Genomic DNA, 17,785 nt, shown 5'->3' on the forward strand with positions numbered 1-17,785 from the left:
TACTATACATCAAAGAATATACAAATAAAAGTTTATCATAACTAACCCAAAAGGCCTCCACAATGTGTATGTCACAGTGAACTGTGTTGTGAAATATTAATATCTGCCTATGCCAAACCACAATGGAAGCAGTAAAGAGCTAGGCTCTGGAGTTAAATTATAGGCTCTAACACTTACACATGACCTTGGGCAAGTTATGCCACCTCACTGCCTCAGTTCTCTCATCTCTAAAATGGAGATTAAAATTACTTCTCTTATAGGTTACATAAAATAACATACGTAAAGCCCTTAGTAAACCGCCTTGTACATACAAGGCATTTAGTTCATGCCGATGATGATGATTAACTCATGCAAAAGCATAGCTTCTTGAAAATATATCACAAAAGATTATTGTTAAACATGTATATTCTCAAAGAATGTTATGACTAAGAGTAGACCTTTAAAGACTAATATGAATAAAGTGAAATATACAGAATTCAGTCATAAAACCACTATAGCATTTAAATCAGCAAAAGTACATTTCAAGATTTTTTTAATGATTTATATTTGTATGTTATTTTAGTTTATAAAGTATATTCACATAAATCATTTCAATTTACTGTCCTGTGAATTCAACAGCATCTTTTCAGTAACTCCTACATACCATACACCAAACAGAGTACTATTTTCTTTTTGAGACAGGGTCTCTCTCTGTTGCTCGGGATGGAGTACAGTGGCACAATCTCAGCTCAGTGCAATCTCCACCTCCTGGGCTCAAGCAATCCTCCCACCTCAGCCTCCCAAGCAGTTGGTACTACAGGCACAAACCACCAAGCTCAGCTACATTTTTTTTTTAGATGGAGTTTTGCTCTGTCACCCAGGCTGTAGTGTAATGGCACAATCTTGGCTCACTGCAACCTCCGCCTCCAGGGTTCAAGCGATTCTGATGCCTCAGCCTCCCGAGTAGCAGGTGCACACCAAGACACGCAGCTAATTTTTGTATTTTTAGTAGACAGAGTTTCACCATGTTGGCCAGGCTGGTCTCAAACTCCTGACCTCAGGCGATCCACCTGCCTCGGCCTCCCAAAGTGCTGGGATTACAGTTGTGAGTCACCGCACCCGGCCCAGCTAATTTTTGTTTTAAATTTTTTCTAGAGACCAGGTCTCACTATATTGCCCATCACTCTTAGGGTCAAGCAACCCGGGCCTGTCTTGGCCTCCCAAAGTGCTGGTATTACAGGCATGAAGTCACAGAGCCGGCCACGATTTTCATGTTCATTATCTTATTTAACCTTCACTACCCATTAACTATGGGCCAGGTATTTTCAGAGGGAGAACTACAGTATAAAAAAGCCTCACAGACCAATTCTAGAAAGTAAGAGCCTCATTAGTATAACCTATTAGGTGGGAATATGTTTGGATAAATGAGATACAACGGAAGGAACACATCAAGTGCCCAAGAAAATGTTGGTTCTCCCTTAGCAGTAGTATGGGGTTGTTTTCCGTAGAAAATATATTGTGACCAGATCAAAAAAGCACCATTACTGTGACTTAAAACATTATTTTTGTGTGTGAGTGTGTGTGGTTTTTGAGACAGAGTATTGCTCTGTCGCCCAGGCTGGAGAGCAGTGCACAATCTCGGCTCACTGCAACCTCCGCCTCCCGGGTTCAAGCGATTCTCCTGCCTCAGCCTCCTGAGTACCTGGGACTACGGGCATGCACCACCATGCCCGGCTAATTTTTTTGTAATTTTAGTAGATACGGGGTTTCGCCACGTTGGCCAGTCTGGTCTCCAACTCCTGACATCAAGTGATCCACCCATCTCAGCCTCCCAAAGTGCTGGGATTACAGGTGTGAGCCACCACACCCAGCCTGTGACTTACAATATTATTTGTAAAAGAGAACTGTCTTCAGTAATAGTGCCTATTATACACTATCCATGCTGTTACACAAAATTTACAGAACAATTTTTGCAGGTCACTCTTTAGTGGAGGTTGAAGGTAGACAAGATGAGACAAAACCAATTCAATATAAAAATGTTTGTAAAGTAAGACGGTAATTTTTAAATGTAATTCTCATTTGATGCCACCAACAGTCCTATGAGAAAGCAGGATGAGGATGGGTACTAATTCCATTTTACTGATAAGGAAATTGAGGCTCTGATATTAATAAGTTAAATACCTTAACTGAAATGACAAAAGAATGTGCCAGAAAAGGGCAAAAGCTAGGTTTACAGAATTGGGTCTTAGTGCTCTGTTCACCAACCCACATAACATCTCAGAACATTATTATCACTTCTAGATTATCCAATAAACTTAAGGCTACAGCAGCTAATAGTTACTGAACTGCACACAACCCATCACATGAGTTATTTAAATTAACCTGTTATGAACCTAGAAGCAGATGCCATTACCATCTTCATTTTATAAATGAGGAACCCAGTATTCTTAGGGAGATTAAATAATTTGTCCCAAATCACATGGTTAGGAAGCAGCAGAGCGAGAACTCAAATCAAGTGTTAGAGCCTCAATAAAATATTTTACCCACTTCAGTATAAACTTAAAATAATAATGCATATGGCTGAATTATTTTTCATTAAGTAAACTGTAAGCAAAATCCTTCTTTAACATTCTAATACATAATCAGATTTCTGACGAATTTCACTATTCAACCTCACCATAAAATAAAATCGGTGTTATTTCAACACAAATACTCAATCTCCTGATTTGACTGACGTAGACTACCATGCAGTCACCCCCACCAAAAGATAATTTTCTTCCAGAGGGAACCAAAACTCAAGCTGCTAAAGGTTTCTATTCAAAGCAAAATTTTAAAATTATCAGTGGCTTAAATGGGAAAGTCACTTGCTGGCCTTATTCCAGGTATCTCATTTATTATTTAGACACAAAAACAGTAATTTTGTCACTGTTTTAAAGTATATTTCTGGCCGGGCACGGTGGCTCACACCTGTAATCCCAGAACTTTGGGAGGCTGAGGCGGGTGGAGCACTTGAGGTCAAGAGTTCAAAACCAGCCTGGCCAACATAGTGAAACTCTGTCTCTACAAAAAATACAAAAATTAGCCGGGCATGCTGGCATGTGCCTGTAATCCCAGCTACTCGGGAGGCTGAGGCAGGAGAATCGCTTGAACCCAGGAGGGGGAGGTTGCAGTGAGCTGAGATCGCACCATTGCACTCCAATCTGGGCAACAAGAGTGAAACTCCATCTCAAAAATAATAATAAAGTATTTCTGATATTGCAATGTGGTTAATCATCCTAAAACTATATATTACAAGTCCCAACAAGGCTAACAGTAGGGTGACATTATGATGTGGTCCCAATTCGAACATTTTTGATAGTAAAAGGGGTTCTATTAAATAAAATAATTGTGCTGGAACAATCAGGCTTTATACTACGACTGTCTCAGAAAAATTAAGATACTATAGTCACCCATAAAAGCACCCCATTCTGATGTGTATATTATGAGCTATTCTCTCCATCTGATTTAACTCGTGAGCTTTAAGTTATTGTTCCAGATCTAACAATTATCTTCAGCCTTAAGACCAAGAGCATCATATTTTTTTTTTTTATTTTTTTTTTAAAGAGACAAGGTCTCCCTCTGCAGCCCAGGCTGGAAGCCTGGCCTGACCATGATTCACTGCAGCCTTGAACTCCTAGGTTCAAGAGATCCTCTGGCCTCAGCCTCCCAAAGTGCTGGGATTACAAGCATGAGCCAACGTGCCTGGCCCAAGGGCACCATTTTACAGACATCAGGCCAAGGTTAAGGGTGCTACCGCTACCTAAAAAGGTTTTTTATTTGTTCTTTTAGTTTTATTTTCAAATTTGACTTTATATACACTTGGTTAAAAAAAAAAACAGATGCACATATTTCAAGTAAAGTAATTTTGTGAAACATCTATTACCTAATTTCACTTATCTCTCCAAAAGATTTGGATAACCATAAAACTAGTTCTAAAATGTCCTAATGCTCAAGAGTTACAATTTTTCAAATCCCTTTATTACACAAAAGGTTAAAAAAGAAAAAAACTTGAATAAAAAGAGCTGGAAACTTCTCACTGAAAAACCAACCAAAGTGGTAAAAGATAGCAGAAACCGACAATCACAAAATAGTACAATAATGTTTAAAGAAAACTCCAGTTAATACTGTCATAGCTCTCTGAATCTGGCATTAGCTGTACAACCTAGGAGACAACGTTTTGCTTTAATTTGTCAAGATGTAAATAAGTACTAACAGACCCATGGTCTGAACTGCAGTATTTGAATGAAAGGCATTATTTGAATATAATTACAATTCCCTATGGCAATAAATGTTCCAAAGAGCTGGCTTCTCTGATTTAAAACTCAACCATATTAAGACTCGGAAGGACTCTCAAAATCTAAATTGTAGCCCTGTGCTGTCCAATGCAGTAGCCACCACTAGCCACATGTGGGTATTTAAACGTAAATCAATTTATTAATTTATGAATAAAATTAAAAATTAAGTTCCTCAGTGACACTTATCACATTTCAAGTGCTGAAGAGCCACTGTGCCTAGGCTACCACTAGTGCCTAAAGGCACAGATTATGGAACATCTCCATCAAGGCAGAAACTGCTAGTGAAAAGTGCAGCCCTAGACTTAGGCACACTTCGCTCCAATGTCCCGAATATCCTGAGATAAGAAACTTTCAATAGCACAATGAAGAGCATTCCATTCTTGCAAAGCACTATCACGAACTGTTTCTCATAGGCAAATTCAGCCTCTTTGAAACATTCACCAGAAATTCCCCAAGTTTTGTCCTTCAAGTAAATCTTTGCAGGGCGAATTTAATTCCTCTTCCAGAGTCTGCCCTTCACATATACTAAGACCCCAGGTCCTCTCCTTCCAAATACATACATACATATATACACATACATATACTTATATACACACATATGTATATACATATATATACACACACATTTCTTTCTACCGAAATAACATTTCTATTAGCCTCATGGAGAAATGCTAATTTATCCACGTGTACAGTAATACTACGTCCAGGATCGTCTGAGTGTCAAATATTACATATCACTGTCTTCATAACTTCACTCTCACGTGTGAGACCAAGTGTCCTGATTCTCGGAGAAGATAAGGTCACAGTCATTCTGAACTCCTAAAACGTGGAGAGCAAAAGCAGAGCTAACATGTACTGAGCAGCACCTGGCGCTGTTCTAAGCGTTTAACGTGTATTTTCTCATATAATCCTCACAATTCTGAAATAGGCTATAAGATCGCCATTTTACAGACCAAAACAAGGCAAAGACAAGCTAAATAATTTCCCCAGGGGTCACAGACGTGAGCTCACCCCACAGAGAACACAGCGGATCTTTTCCTCTTTCTGGATGCTACACTCCCACTAACTACCTAACTCTTCTCCCGCCGTGCCATAAAGCAACAATTTCCCTCTTTAATGATTCCTCCGGCAGCCCCCACACTACCTAGACGACCCGCGCACCCCGCTTCTTAGCACAGCCCAGCCCCCCTCACCCCACGCCCACCCGCCAACAGGGAGGAGTCGAGAGGCAACTCCAAGCTCGGCAGCGGAACCAGGGCGCTGCGCCCGGTCAGCGCCTCCCACAGCCGCCCTCCCTTCAACACTCCGGCGTAGACGACGAAGACCCAGGCAGCCGCCCTCGAGCCGGGGCCAGGGCGTGGCCGGCGCGAGGTCGCAGCGACGCTGGGATCTCCGCTCTGCGTCCCTCCCGGCTCTCTGACGTCTCCCCCGCCCGAATCCCCGCACCGCCCCCCGCAAACCCCCCGCAAGCCCTACAACCTCTGCTTTAAGAACCCTTGGAGGCACTGCTGCGCTTCCCGCGAGGAGAATGTAGGGGTGGAGATGGTGCGGTTTCTGCTGCTGCGGCCCGGGACACGCTTGGAAAGGGGCGGGGTGGGGGACAGAGAGTGTGGAGTGTAGAAAGGGAAAAGGTGACTCGGCTGGGTGACGGGACGATGGGGGGGGGTGCAAGATGGCGTGATCCCGACTCTCGGTGGGGCGGGGGTTGCGGAGACTGAGGAGTAAGCGATACGGACGCCCCCAGCACTGGCAGTGCGGGCGCATGCGCGCTCGGCCAGGTGGCGCGCGGTCTCCCAGCCCGAGCGAGCTACTTCCGCCACGCTCGCCGGGGGCGGGGCGTTGTGCGCGGTCTTCAGGGCCGGGCGTGGGCAGCGCTGAGCCGCGCGGCGGCGTTTAGAGCTGGGGCCGCTGGGAGCGGAGTGGGGACGAGCTGAGATCGGTGAGGGTGTACAGGGTACAGGCTTGAATTCTTTAGGAATTGGGCCCGAGAGGGCTAGGATTTTTGAAGGATTGGGTGACCGGCACTGGAAGTTGATTTTCAACTCCGAGGAAGAGATTCACCGTTCTAAGCTTCTTTCCAGGAATTGGAGTGAACGGGATCTTAATGGGATTGCGCGTTTACAATGGTGAAGGGAAACGGAGGGGTCTGAGCGCTCCCCGCAGGGCCGCAGTACGGGCGTGCGGACGTGGAACCCTTTCTGGGACGGCGAAACCAGCTCTTCCGCCGCTTCCGCGCGCCATCACTCCCTACCCTGACCTCGCACAGAATCTGTTTCATTAATCTGCTATTAATGTTTTTTCCCCAACTCATGTTACTAGACGCAGGCGTTTAACTACCATGTTTTGTTATTGAAAACTTTGTCTACTTGAAGGCTTTTTTTTTTTTTTTTTGGACGATTCTGTGTTTAGATTTTGGCCTGTTCCTCATTTTAAAATCTTGCACCCCCAGTATTGCACTGTACATCCTGTCCTGCCATATTTGATTGATATAGATGTAGTTCTTTAAATAATACAGTAGTCGTAAGACAATGCTTTCAGTCTTTCACTCTTTATATTATATGAAGTCTTATTTATATTTTAACATTCTTATTGGCTGCTTAGAGAAGAAAACTGGTTATCCATGCTCACCTTCACACCTGTGTTGTCAAATACTATAAAATACTGTATTTTATAGGGATTCAAGTATTAACCCTCACCAAGTCTTTTTAAGCATCACTGCTTCAGTTATTTTCTTGCCTATAGATACTGTGAGTTCTGAAATCCCTTCCTTCTATTTGCTTAAATTGTTTAAAATAGCAACTTATTTGGTTATTTCCTCTGTGGATTGTAGTTGAGTCTGCTAGTGTTGTGTTTGATTCTCTTTAATCTCCCCAATGCTTCAATATTTGCCAAATACCTAAAATTCCAAAAGAATAGATATATTTAGAATGTGAGAGCTCAGCTTGATGTGTAAATCAGGGATCAATTCATTGCTGAGCAAAGTGTGCAGTATAAGGGAAAGTAACAGAGTGAGTATGGTGATAACTTCTTACATGGGAAGACTGGTTGAAAGCTCTTTTGAGTACATTACCAAGAAATTAGTTAACAGAAGATTAAGAGAAAAATTAATGTTCACATCTAAAGAAACATAAAAGTAGATCATTTCAATTAAAATTGTGTTCAGTTAATGTTATCATAGAAGTTCCTGCACTGGAGTTTCACCTGCATCAGTTGAGTACCTGTTTGATCCAGTTTATCAGGATAGAATCCAGATCATCTTATTCTAGGATACTGGTGTCCAGCCTGCATAAAATCACACACAGGCCAGGCGCGGTGGCTCACGCCTGTAATCCCAGCACTTTGGGAGGCCGAGACGGGCGGATCACAAGGTCAGGAGATCGAAACCATCCTGGCCAACATGGTGAAACCCCGTCTCTACTAAAAATACAAAAAAGTATCCGGGCGTGGTGGCACGTGCCTGTAGTCCCAGCTACTCGGGAGGCTGAGGCAGGAGAATCGCTTGAACCTGGGAGGCGGAGGTTGCAGGGAGCCGAGATCACGCCACTGCTCTCCAGCCTGGCAACAGAACTAGACTCCGTCAAAAAAAGAAAAAAAAAAATCACGCACAACAAAAGTTAATGAGAGTGACACATGGAGAAGGGACACTGAGTTAAGGCATTGATACAGGAAGTTTAAAATTTTATTCTTAGGAAACTGAATTGGGCTGTTGGCAGAGATCTGAGTTTTAAAGTCACATGAGTTAACCAGGTTCCTACCTCCTGGAATTTCTTAAAATCCATTTTTGAAAATCTGATTTAGCCATAATTTTGCTCATAGTTTGAGACCATTGCTATATACAAAGGGCCAAAAATATTTTTGCATTACATTCATATCAAATATCCTAAACTATCAGTGGTACTAGGGTATCTTAATTATAACAAAGCTAAAACAGCGAAGCTGTTGCTGAAGTTAAGGCTTTGATGACTACCACCTCTCAGAAAAACAAGTGATTTTCCAAGGCATGTGGGGAAAACACATCAGGAGACCAAGTTAATTTATCACTCCACAAAAATGTCTCCATGACCTGGACAAAATTGTTAAAGAAAAATGAAGCATTGTTAGCGTAGACTTTAACGTTCCTCTGGCATGTAACATTCACGTAGACTCACTAGTGCAAAGAGAAAGTGCATGTATCTAAGTAAAAGTGCCCATGGGCATCTTAAAATGATTAGGTAGTAAGCCCACATTCTCAAAAGAGCAGCAGAAGTCATGGCTAATATGGAACCATCTCTCTGATTCCATGGAAGTGGTTTCTTTTTATTATTATTTTTTGAGACAGAGTCTCGCTCTGTCACCCAGGCTGGAGTGCAGTGGCCCGATCTCGGCTCACTGCAACCTCCTCCTCCCCAATTCAAGCGATTCTCCTGCCTCAGCCTCCTAAGTAGCTAGGATTACAGGCGTGTGCCACCACGCCCGGGTAATTTTTGTATTTTTAATAGAGACGGGGTTTCACCATGTTGGTCAGGCTGGTCTCAAACTCCTGACCTTGTGATCTGCCTGCCTCGGCCTCCCAAAGTGCTGGGATTACAGGCGTCAGCCACCGCACCCGGCCAGAAGTGGTTTCTTCTCATGTGTATGCTACAGTGACAGTTCAGGTGACTTGGAAATTCTTTGTTGTTTGAGATTCATAACCCTTACTTGCTAGGATGTTTGTGGGGACTTTTTATTTTCTATTTATCAATTATTTCATCCTTTGCTATATTTGCCTTCTATTTTTAATGCTTAAGTTGTCACCATGGAAATAAACTGGGTAGATTGCATATTGTTTAGAACCGTATATTGCAATTGTTGCTATATTTGTTTTCTGACGTTGAGAACTGTTTTCCAATTGCATTCTCAAAAGTATCTTGTTTTATGTTTAGAGCAAGTTGTTCTGACCAAAAAGATTACTCAGCCCGGTGGTACCTGAGCAAGTCACTTAACATCATTGGACCCCAGTTTTTGTATCTGTGGAATGAGATGATAGAACCAAATGAATTAAAACCTTACAGCCCTAAAATTCTATGTTCCTTCAAAATGGGAATAGCCAAAGGATGGATCCTAAAGTTGTGCAGAATAATTTCAGCATTTGTGCTGCAAAAAATACGAAAGTATTCAGGGCTTTTCTTTTTTTTTTCTTTTGAGACAGGGTTTCCCTCTCTGTTGCCCAGGCTGGAGTGAAGTCATGCAGTCATAGCTTACTGTAGCATCAACCTTCTGGGCTCAAGCAATCCTTCCACCTCAGCCTCCTCAGTAGCTGGGACTACAGGCATGTGCCACTACACTCAGCTAATTTTTAAATTTTGTGTATAGATGGGGATCTCCCTAGGTTGCCCAGGCTGGTCTCAAACTCCTAGGCTCAAGAGATCCTCCTGCCTCAGCCTCCCAAAGTGCTGGGATTACAGGAGTGAGCTGCCATGCCCTGCCTGATGTTACACATTTCAAAAGAAAAACCAACATGAAAAGATGTATCAAATATGCTGATGCACTGCAGGGGGTTGGGGTGTCACAAAATTATTAAGGTGTAATCAAATTGGCTTCCCCTACCTTCCAATTGCATTCATAAGGAAAAGCAGTACAATAATTAGAAAAGAAATGTTAAAAAATTTTACAGTACCAGGTAGCTTGTGGAATTGTAATCATGATCATCCTCTTAGGGACCTATCATTGTAGATTTCACAGTCCAGGGTCTTTTAAAAGTAGTGCTTGGCTGCTGAAAAAATGATTATGTTTTTGAGAGTCAGAATGGTAAGGGAACCATGGAATACCAGAGTTTCAAAGAGCCTTTGAGCTCTTCAGGCACATGAAAACTTAGTTGTTCCCGTTCCCATGGAATCCAATATGTAATACTCTTGTACTGGAATCAAACAACTTTTACATTTCAACAGATTGTTGTAGGCCTACCATGTACCTGACACTATTCTTGAAGCTGCAGATAGAGCAGTGAACAAAACAGACAAAAACATATGCCATCATCAAACTCACATGCAGGAGTTAGACAATAAAAATAAATGCCTAAAATAAATACCTAAATTATATAGTATGTTAGAAGGTCATGAGTGTTATCAGAAAAGTTTATACAGGAAGGGATGTGGAAGGAGACCAAGCACAGGAGAAATGGGGAAGATGTCATTTTTAAATTGGGCAGTTGAAGCAGGCCTCACTGAGAAAGTAGTATTTGAAGAATGACTTGAAAGTGAAGGAGATACCTGCACATATCTGAAGAAAGAGCATTCCAGACTATGAGAACAACTTGTGCAAACCCTAGGGTGGGGACAGGTCTGGTAAGTTGAAGCAACTGCCAGGAGGCCACTTTAGCTAAAGAAGAGTAACCCAGAAAGAAAATCATGTGATATGAGGTCAGAGAAGCACTAGGCCAGATGGTGAAAGGCCTTGTGTGCCTGACACTGAGAGGCTATTGGCAGAAGATTGACATCGTAAGATTTAGGCTTTAAATTGGTTACCTTGGCTGCCAGGTTGAAAATAGTCTGTAGAGTGACAGGTCCTATTGCAGTAACCCAGGCAAAAGACGATGGTAGCTTGTACTAGGGTTGTTACAGTAGAGGGCTTAAGACATGGTTGGGTTCTGGGTATATTTTGAAAACCAATATGATTTGTTGACACATTGGATTTAGGGTTCTAGAGAAAGAGAGGAATGAAGGATGAACAATTTTGTTCAGAGCAACTGGAAAAATTGATTTGCCTACATTAGCTGAGATGGGGAAGATTGGGGTTGGAGTATGCTGGGTAGGTGCAAGAGATCAGGAATGCAGTTTGGGGAATAAGTACATAATTAAGCATGATGTTTGTATTATCTTTAATGTTTTGCCATCAAAAATAAATAAGTTCTGGGCCGGGCACGGTGACTCACACCTATAATTCCAGCACTTTGGGAGGCCAAGGCAGGTGGATCATTTGAGGCCGGTTCAAGACCAGCCTGGCCAACGTAACGAAACCTCGTCTCTACAAAAAAAACACACAAAAAATTAGCCAGGTGGGGTGGCACATGACTGTAATCCCAGCTACTTGAGAGGCTGAGGCAGGAGAATCGCTTGAACCCAGGAGGCAGAGGTTGCAGTGAGCCAAGATAGCGCCACCACACTCCAGCCTGGACAACAAAGCGAGACCCTGTCTCAGTAAATAAATAAATAAGTTCTTAAGGAAATGAGAAGTTTGAATTTGTAACATTTTATAATAATTAAATTAATTTCTAATCTTGCTCATGTAATAAAGTTCCATTTAGACCTATCTAATATATGTCAAGGAATACCTTTAAGAAAGTTTGAGAAAAGCTAAACATCCCCTTGTTTAAAAAAAAAGAAAAAGAAAAATATTTTTTGGTCTATTAATCCGTGAAAGTAGAGAATAAAGTTAAGACGAGTATACAGAAACATCCAGTTCTCCAAAGTATTTTCATTGAAACTGAATCTATTTCAGTAAATTATTCAAATAACTGCCTTCTTTTTCTATTACATGTGGAAACAGGACCAAAAGTTATTTGGTGTCATATAAAATAAACTACAGTGTGGCTAAGGCAACCTGTTATTCCTACTTCACATTCTGAAGGTGGATGCAACAAACCTATTTTGACTAAGTAATGCTCAGATCATTTGTTAAATAGTAATCAGGGAACTATACCAACAGGTTTCACCAGGTTACTTTGTTTTTATTTTTAGCTTTTTACAGATGCAGCATAAGCTGTATTTTCCTCTTTCCAGAATATGTTTAAAACCATTTCTTTAACTCAGTCAGGTATAGTGTAAAAAATAAAGGCTTTGGTGTCACTTTAGCCGTAATGCTGGGCAAGTTATTCAACTGAAAATAAGTGTCCTCCACTGTAAAATAAGGATAGGAATACCTAATGTAGGAAGGTTGATATCAGATTTAAATGGGAAGTTCCTGACACATTGAAAATATTTAATAATTTGTAGTTATTATTGTTTTCCAGGGGTGGGGGGAGTGGTTGGGTGTTTGTTTGTTTGTTTGTTTGTTTGTTTGTTTGTTTTTTAGACAGAGTTTCGCTCCATTGCCCGGGCTGAGTGCAGTGGCATGATCTCAGCTCACTGCAACCTCTACCTCCAGTGTTCAAGCTATTCTTATGTCTCAGCCTCCTGAGTAGCTGGGACTACGGGCATGCACCACCACGCCCAGCTAATTTTTGTATTTTTTGTAGAGACAGCATTTTGTTATGTTGGCAAGGCTGGTCTTGAACTCCTGGCCTCAAGTGATCCTCCCACCTTGGCCTCCCAAAGTGCTGGGATTACAGGTGTGAGCCACTGTGCCTGGCCAGTTTTCTAGTTTTTATTATAATTAGTTATTGAGTAATTTTATAATGTTTATATTTTTTAATGTGTTAGACATAGTACTATGAAACACAAAATCTTATCTCAAGTATTAGACGTTAGGGTGTCTTTTTTTTTTTTTTTTTTTTTTTAAAGACCGGGTCTCACTCTATCTCCCAGACTGGAGTGCAGTGGCACAATCATAGCTCACTGTAACTTCAAACTTCAGGGCTCAAGCAGTCCTCCCACCTGATGCTACAGATGCACACCACCATACCCTGTTAATTTTTTTTAAAAATGTTATGGAGATGGGGTCTCACTATGTTGCCCAAGCTGATCTCAAACCCCTGGCCTCACGTCATCTTCCTGCCTCAGCATCCAAACTGCTAGGACTATAGGCATGAGCCACTATGCCCAGCCTATTTTTTCTTAATTCAGTAAACTTATGTAAATTTGACAATTATTCTTTTAACAGACATTTACTGAGGACGTAGTAAGTACACTATTTGTCATTGTTAGACATTGGGAATATAAGATGAATAACAGAGTCTCTGCTCTCAAAAAGACTTCTTACTGGTGAATTTAGGAGAGACAAAGGTATATAAACAAGGAAGAGCAAAGGTACTATGATAATATGTAACCTGGGTGTCAGCTGAGATCTCCCTGGGTTTTAACCTCTCGGTTAGGATTGGTTTGAACCTCCATTCCACCTCATTTGCAAGTCCAATGCCCAACCCAAGTTTTTTTCTTATTTCTGGGGAGCTAATGTTCTCACTGAACTGCTTTGGCTCTGAACTTCCCCTTACGGTAAACTAGTGAGGTTCATGGATGAGCTGCCATCTGTCCTTATTCCACAAACATCCACTCAGATGTGGAACTTATCCCTGTTCCTAGGTTTCACCCAAAAGCATTTTCACAAAGCTCTGTGTGGGCACAGCAGATTTACTAAGGTTGTGAAATGATGAAAGGGAGTTAACATCACAACATCACAGAAACACAACTTAAAAGTACTGTAAATTTCTATTCTTAAAAGCAGGCCAGGTGTGGTGTCTCAAACCTATAATCCCAGCACTTTGGGAGGCCAAAGTGGGTGGATCGCTTGAGGTCAGGAGTTCAAGACCAGCCTAGTCAATATGGTGAAACCCCGTCTGTACTAAAAATACAGAAATCAGCTGGGCGTGGTGGTGCATGCCTGTAATCCCAGCTACTCAGTAGACTGAGGCAGGAGAATCTCTTGAAGTTGGGAGGTGGAGGTTGTGTTGAGCGAAGATCGCACCACTGCACTCCGGCCTTGGTGAAAAAGCACTCCTGCCACAATGTCGTGCTTCTCCACAGTGCCCCTTTTTCTTCTTTCTACTCAGTCTTCTGCTCCTCCTCACCCACAAATTCTTATTTGTTTTTAATATTAAGTAGTTTTTTCTTTTCTTAGATTCCAGCAGGCTCCAGTCTTTGAGGGCTTACTGGCCACCCAGCAGCTTATTAGTGCATTTTTTTTTTTTTTTTTGAGATGGAGTTTCACTCTTTTTGCCCAGGCTGGAGTGCAATAGAACAATCTCGGCTCACTGCAACCTCCGCCTCCCAGGTTCAAGCGATTCTCTTGCCTCAGCCTTCCTAGTAGCTGGGATTATAGGCATATGCCACCACGCCTGGCTAATTTTGTATTTTTAGTAGAGATGGGGTTTCTCCATATTGGTCAGGCTGGTCTCAAACTGCCGACCTCAGGTGATCAGCCCACCTCGGCCTCCCAAAGTGCTGGGATTACAAGCATGAGCCACCGTGCCCGTCCTATTAGTGCATTTTCTCAAAGAAATTGGAGATCATTTCCTTCAAAACTATCTGCTCTGATATAAATTATCTTACCTCCATATGTATAGATTGTAGCAGAGACACAATTAGGGAGTAGTCGTTTGAGGCCACTAAGTGTTGACTGGAGCAGAGAAAGATGTCAAGGAAGATAACTTCTCTGAACCTCAGTTGTCTTCAAGGTCTTGTGATTAGGATTACATGGAAATGTATGCAAAGTGCCTTGCACATGATAAGCTCTTAATAAATGTTGGGGGTTTTTTTGTCATTATTGTCGTTACTGTTGAGAAGATGACGCATCACTCAGCCTTGAAGAGTAAATGATGGTTTAACAAAATGAGGAAGGATAATTTAGGCAGAGGGAGCCGTATTAGCAAAGTCAATGTGTTGGAGGAAACTGCCAGTTGTCCAGCATGATGAGATCATAGGGTATGAGAAGGAAAGCTAGAAATTTGACAGGAGCCAGATCAAATAAAGTCTTGGGCATTAAGTTTGGGCTTTATCTAATAAAAGATGGTGAGCCTTGGAATAATTGTTTTTAATGCAATGACATAGTTAAATTTGCTTTTTAGTTGACAGGAATGTGTAAGACAGGTTGGAAGGGTGAAAAACTGGAAGGAGCTAACAGTTCAGGAAGAGGTGATACGGGCTAGAGTTAAGTCAATGGAGTAGGAAACAATAGAAGATGGCAGGAGAAATGCTAAAGAAGTAGAATTTTATATAACTTGGGTACTCGTAAGACATGAGGATAGAAGTAAGGCAAAGAAGGAACTCAAGTATCATTCCAAGGTTTCTTGACTTACTGAGTGGATGGTAGTACCATTTATCAAGACAAGGAATACTAAGATGGCAGTTTGGGACATACGTTTGAGGTGACTGTACAAAATCTCAGTGGCTATGACAAGTAGCAAATTGGAATATTCAGGCAAAATAGTCAAGATAGAAGCTAGAATAAATTATGTAGTTCAAGAGAGTGGCTGCACATTTGGGTTTAGGAACCAGAAGCACACAGCACTCATCATTCCACACACATAACTCACATGCGACACACAGCCCTGTTCCTAGATTCGGCCTAGAAAATTCTCGCAAGAATCTGTGTGGGCACAGCGGAAGCCAAAGTAGACAATGAAATGCCCGAGACAGTGCATAAAACAATGAGAAGTGAGTCAAACATCAAATCCTAAATATCCACATTCAATGCTTCTAGTTCCCAGATCTAAATGTCCACATACTCTCCTGATCTCCAGACTGTATTCTAGCTTCTATCCGCACCATTCTCCCTGAATATTCCAGTTGTGCTACTGGTTATAGCCACTGGGATTTTATACAGTTACCTTAAACACAGTCCTAATTGGAGGAGGAGAGGAAGAGTCAACAAGGAACATTGAGAGGGTGCTTAGTGGTGTCACAGAAACCAGGAGAGCAGAGTTTCAAAGAGGCACATTAATGATGCTAAAACAAGAATCAGGATTAATTGGACTTAGCCAGTTGAAGGTAACCGTTGGCAAAACAGCTTCAATAGAGTGGCAGGAATAGAAGCTTGGTTATAGTGACTTGGAAAGTCCTATAAGTTCCTTATTCTTCCCAAGAATTTGCCTGTGAAAGAGAAAGAGTAGCTGGAGAAATATTCAGGGCCATGATATAGATGTTCAAGATCAAAAGACTTGAGGTTATTTACAGGCTTTCGAGAAGAAGCTGGTAAGGAGGGAAGGTTTGAACACTTGGGATAGACAAAGGCTAATGACAAAATCACTGTGATGCAAAGATAGAATTAGACACTAGAAAAGAGACCAGAAAGTGGGATGAGTCTTAAATTAGAAAAGAGGCAGGCTGGAAAAAAGAAATGAGAACTTGAAGCAGACCATACCTAATGATCCCAGTTTTTTCAGTAATGTATGAAAGCAACTATTTTGCTGAAAAAGTGAGGATGACAGGGTAAATCCTGTATGAGGTGATAAAGTTTTGTTGCCACACTATGAGGAATAGGACAGAGATAACCAGAGGCTTGTTAAATTGCAGCTAGCCCGGAGCATACAGCAGTGGCTCTAAAAGTGTACTTGCAGCATCTGCTTCTCGTTAGAAATGAATATTTGGGCCCCGCCCCAAACCTGCAGAATCAGATACTCTGGGGGGCGGAGTTCAGCAATCTAACTTAAAAAGTTGTCCGGGTGATTTTGAAGTAAGTTAATGTTTGAGAACAACTTACACTAGAGCATCTACAGAATTTGTGACTCCTCCAACTAGCAAGCAATGATGAAGCACAAACTATGCTACTCAACCACATTCTAGTCATTTTTGGTCATATTTTTCATATTACAAATACATTTATTTGGAAAAATATTGTTAAGGACTTTTAAAAATCTACTGGTTTCTCTCTAGAAATGGGTGTCATACAGGATTTAAAAATCTAACCCAACAGATTTCTTTCTTCCAAGTTTTACAAAGCAAATACTATAAAAAAAAATCTTGCTTCTCTACTCTCATTTTACATTTATAATAGAGAAATAATAAAATTGTTGTTCATAGCATCAGAAATATTCAGCGACTCCCCCTATATAGCAGTTCTCAAATTATGCTCCAGCACTGGTATCATCTCATTCTAATCAAATAATGGCAGTCATTTCCCAATTCATGGGGAAGGAGTTTATGAACTGAATTTCTCAATTTTAAATTATCCTCCAACAAATGTTTCTTAAACCTTTGGCTTCTACTACTATTTGTCTTGCAGCAAGTGCTAATTGATGACCAAGTAAGTGAACAAATAGTAAATGAATATTAATGAAACTTGAAGTTAGCCAGTCATACTTAGTTCAATAGTTTCTCTTCAATAGAACACATGTTTATGACTGTGATTTTTATATTGCATACCAATAATAAAGTCATTTTCTACTATTATTGTCCCAATAATCTTGCCATTGCTCAAATATTTGGAACCTAACTTGGAACTACTTTCACGATCTGGGAGATATCCTTTTGGAAATCCTGAACAATGAAACAGCCAACAGATCACTGGTCTAGAAAGATCATAAAGACTCATTTTTCAGCTAAATATGTGTGTAGGTGATCAAGGTGATTTAACCAAGTATGTCTTGCTTAAAGAAATATGGCATAATATGTAGAAATCCATATTTGTAAATCATAGATGGACATATAGATGACAGTGAGACATTCTCCAATTACTTACAATTAAGACTAAGCTCTGAAAGTTAATTTGTACAATAAGTAAATAATGGATCACTGTAGAGATACAGATCCAAGACAGCAAGCCTTAATTATAACCTGATTAAAATATGATATAAATAAGAAGAGAGGTTAGTCAGGAAGCACAGAAAGAGCAGAATTAGAACATATTGGCAGGCCGGGCATGGT

General features: G+C 41.1%; 2 protein-coding genes across 22 annotated transcripts in view; one reads left to right on the top strand and one right to left on the bottom strand.

The window, feature by feature from the left end:
- The window catches only part of SUPT3H (SPT3 homolog, SAGA and STAGA complex component), a 557,558-nt gene extending 549,673 nt beyond the window's left edge, over positions 1–7,885 (bottom strand). For 6 of the 19 annotated variants that reach the window (XR_680802.5, XM_054685865.2, XM_009451385.5 and 3 more), the window contains exon 1: positions 5,793–7,885. Coding sequence is in view for 5 of the 19 variants with exons in the window: in XM_054685865.2 (XP_054541840.1) it covers positions 5,793–6,077 (285 nt within the window). In the remaining 14 variants the exon portion in view is untranslated. Of the gene's footprint in view, positions 1–5,324; positions 5,732–5,792 lie in introns of those variants that run through there. The other 13 variants (XR_010158028.1, XM_063813084.1, XM_054685866.2 and 10 more) reach the window with 9 other exon arrangements.
- Positions 1–17,785, top strand: part of RUNX2 (RUNX family transcription factor 2) — a 223,234-nt gene that overhangs the window by 43,937 nt on the left and 161,512 nt on the right. The gene's annotated exons all lie outside the window — the stretch shown is intronic.

The sequence above is a fragment of the Pan troglodytes genome, chromosome 5 (genome assembly GCF_028858775.2).
Source record: "Pan troglodytes isolate AG18354 chromosome 5, NHGRI_mPanTro3-v2.0_pri, whole genome shotgun sequence".
Lineage (NCBI taxonomy): Eukaryota > Metazoa > Chordata > Mammalia > Primates > Hominidae > Pan > Pan troglodytes.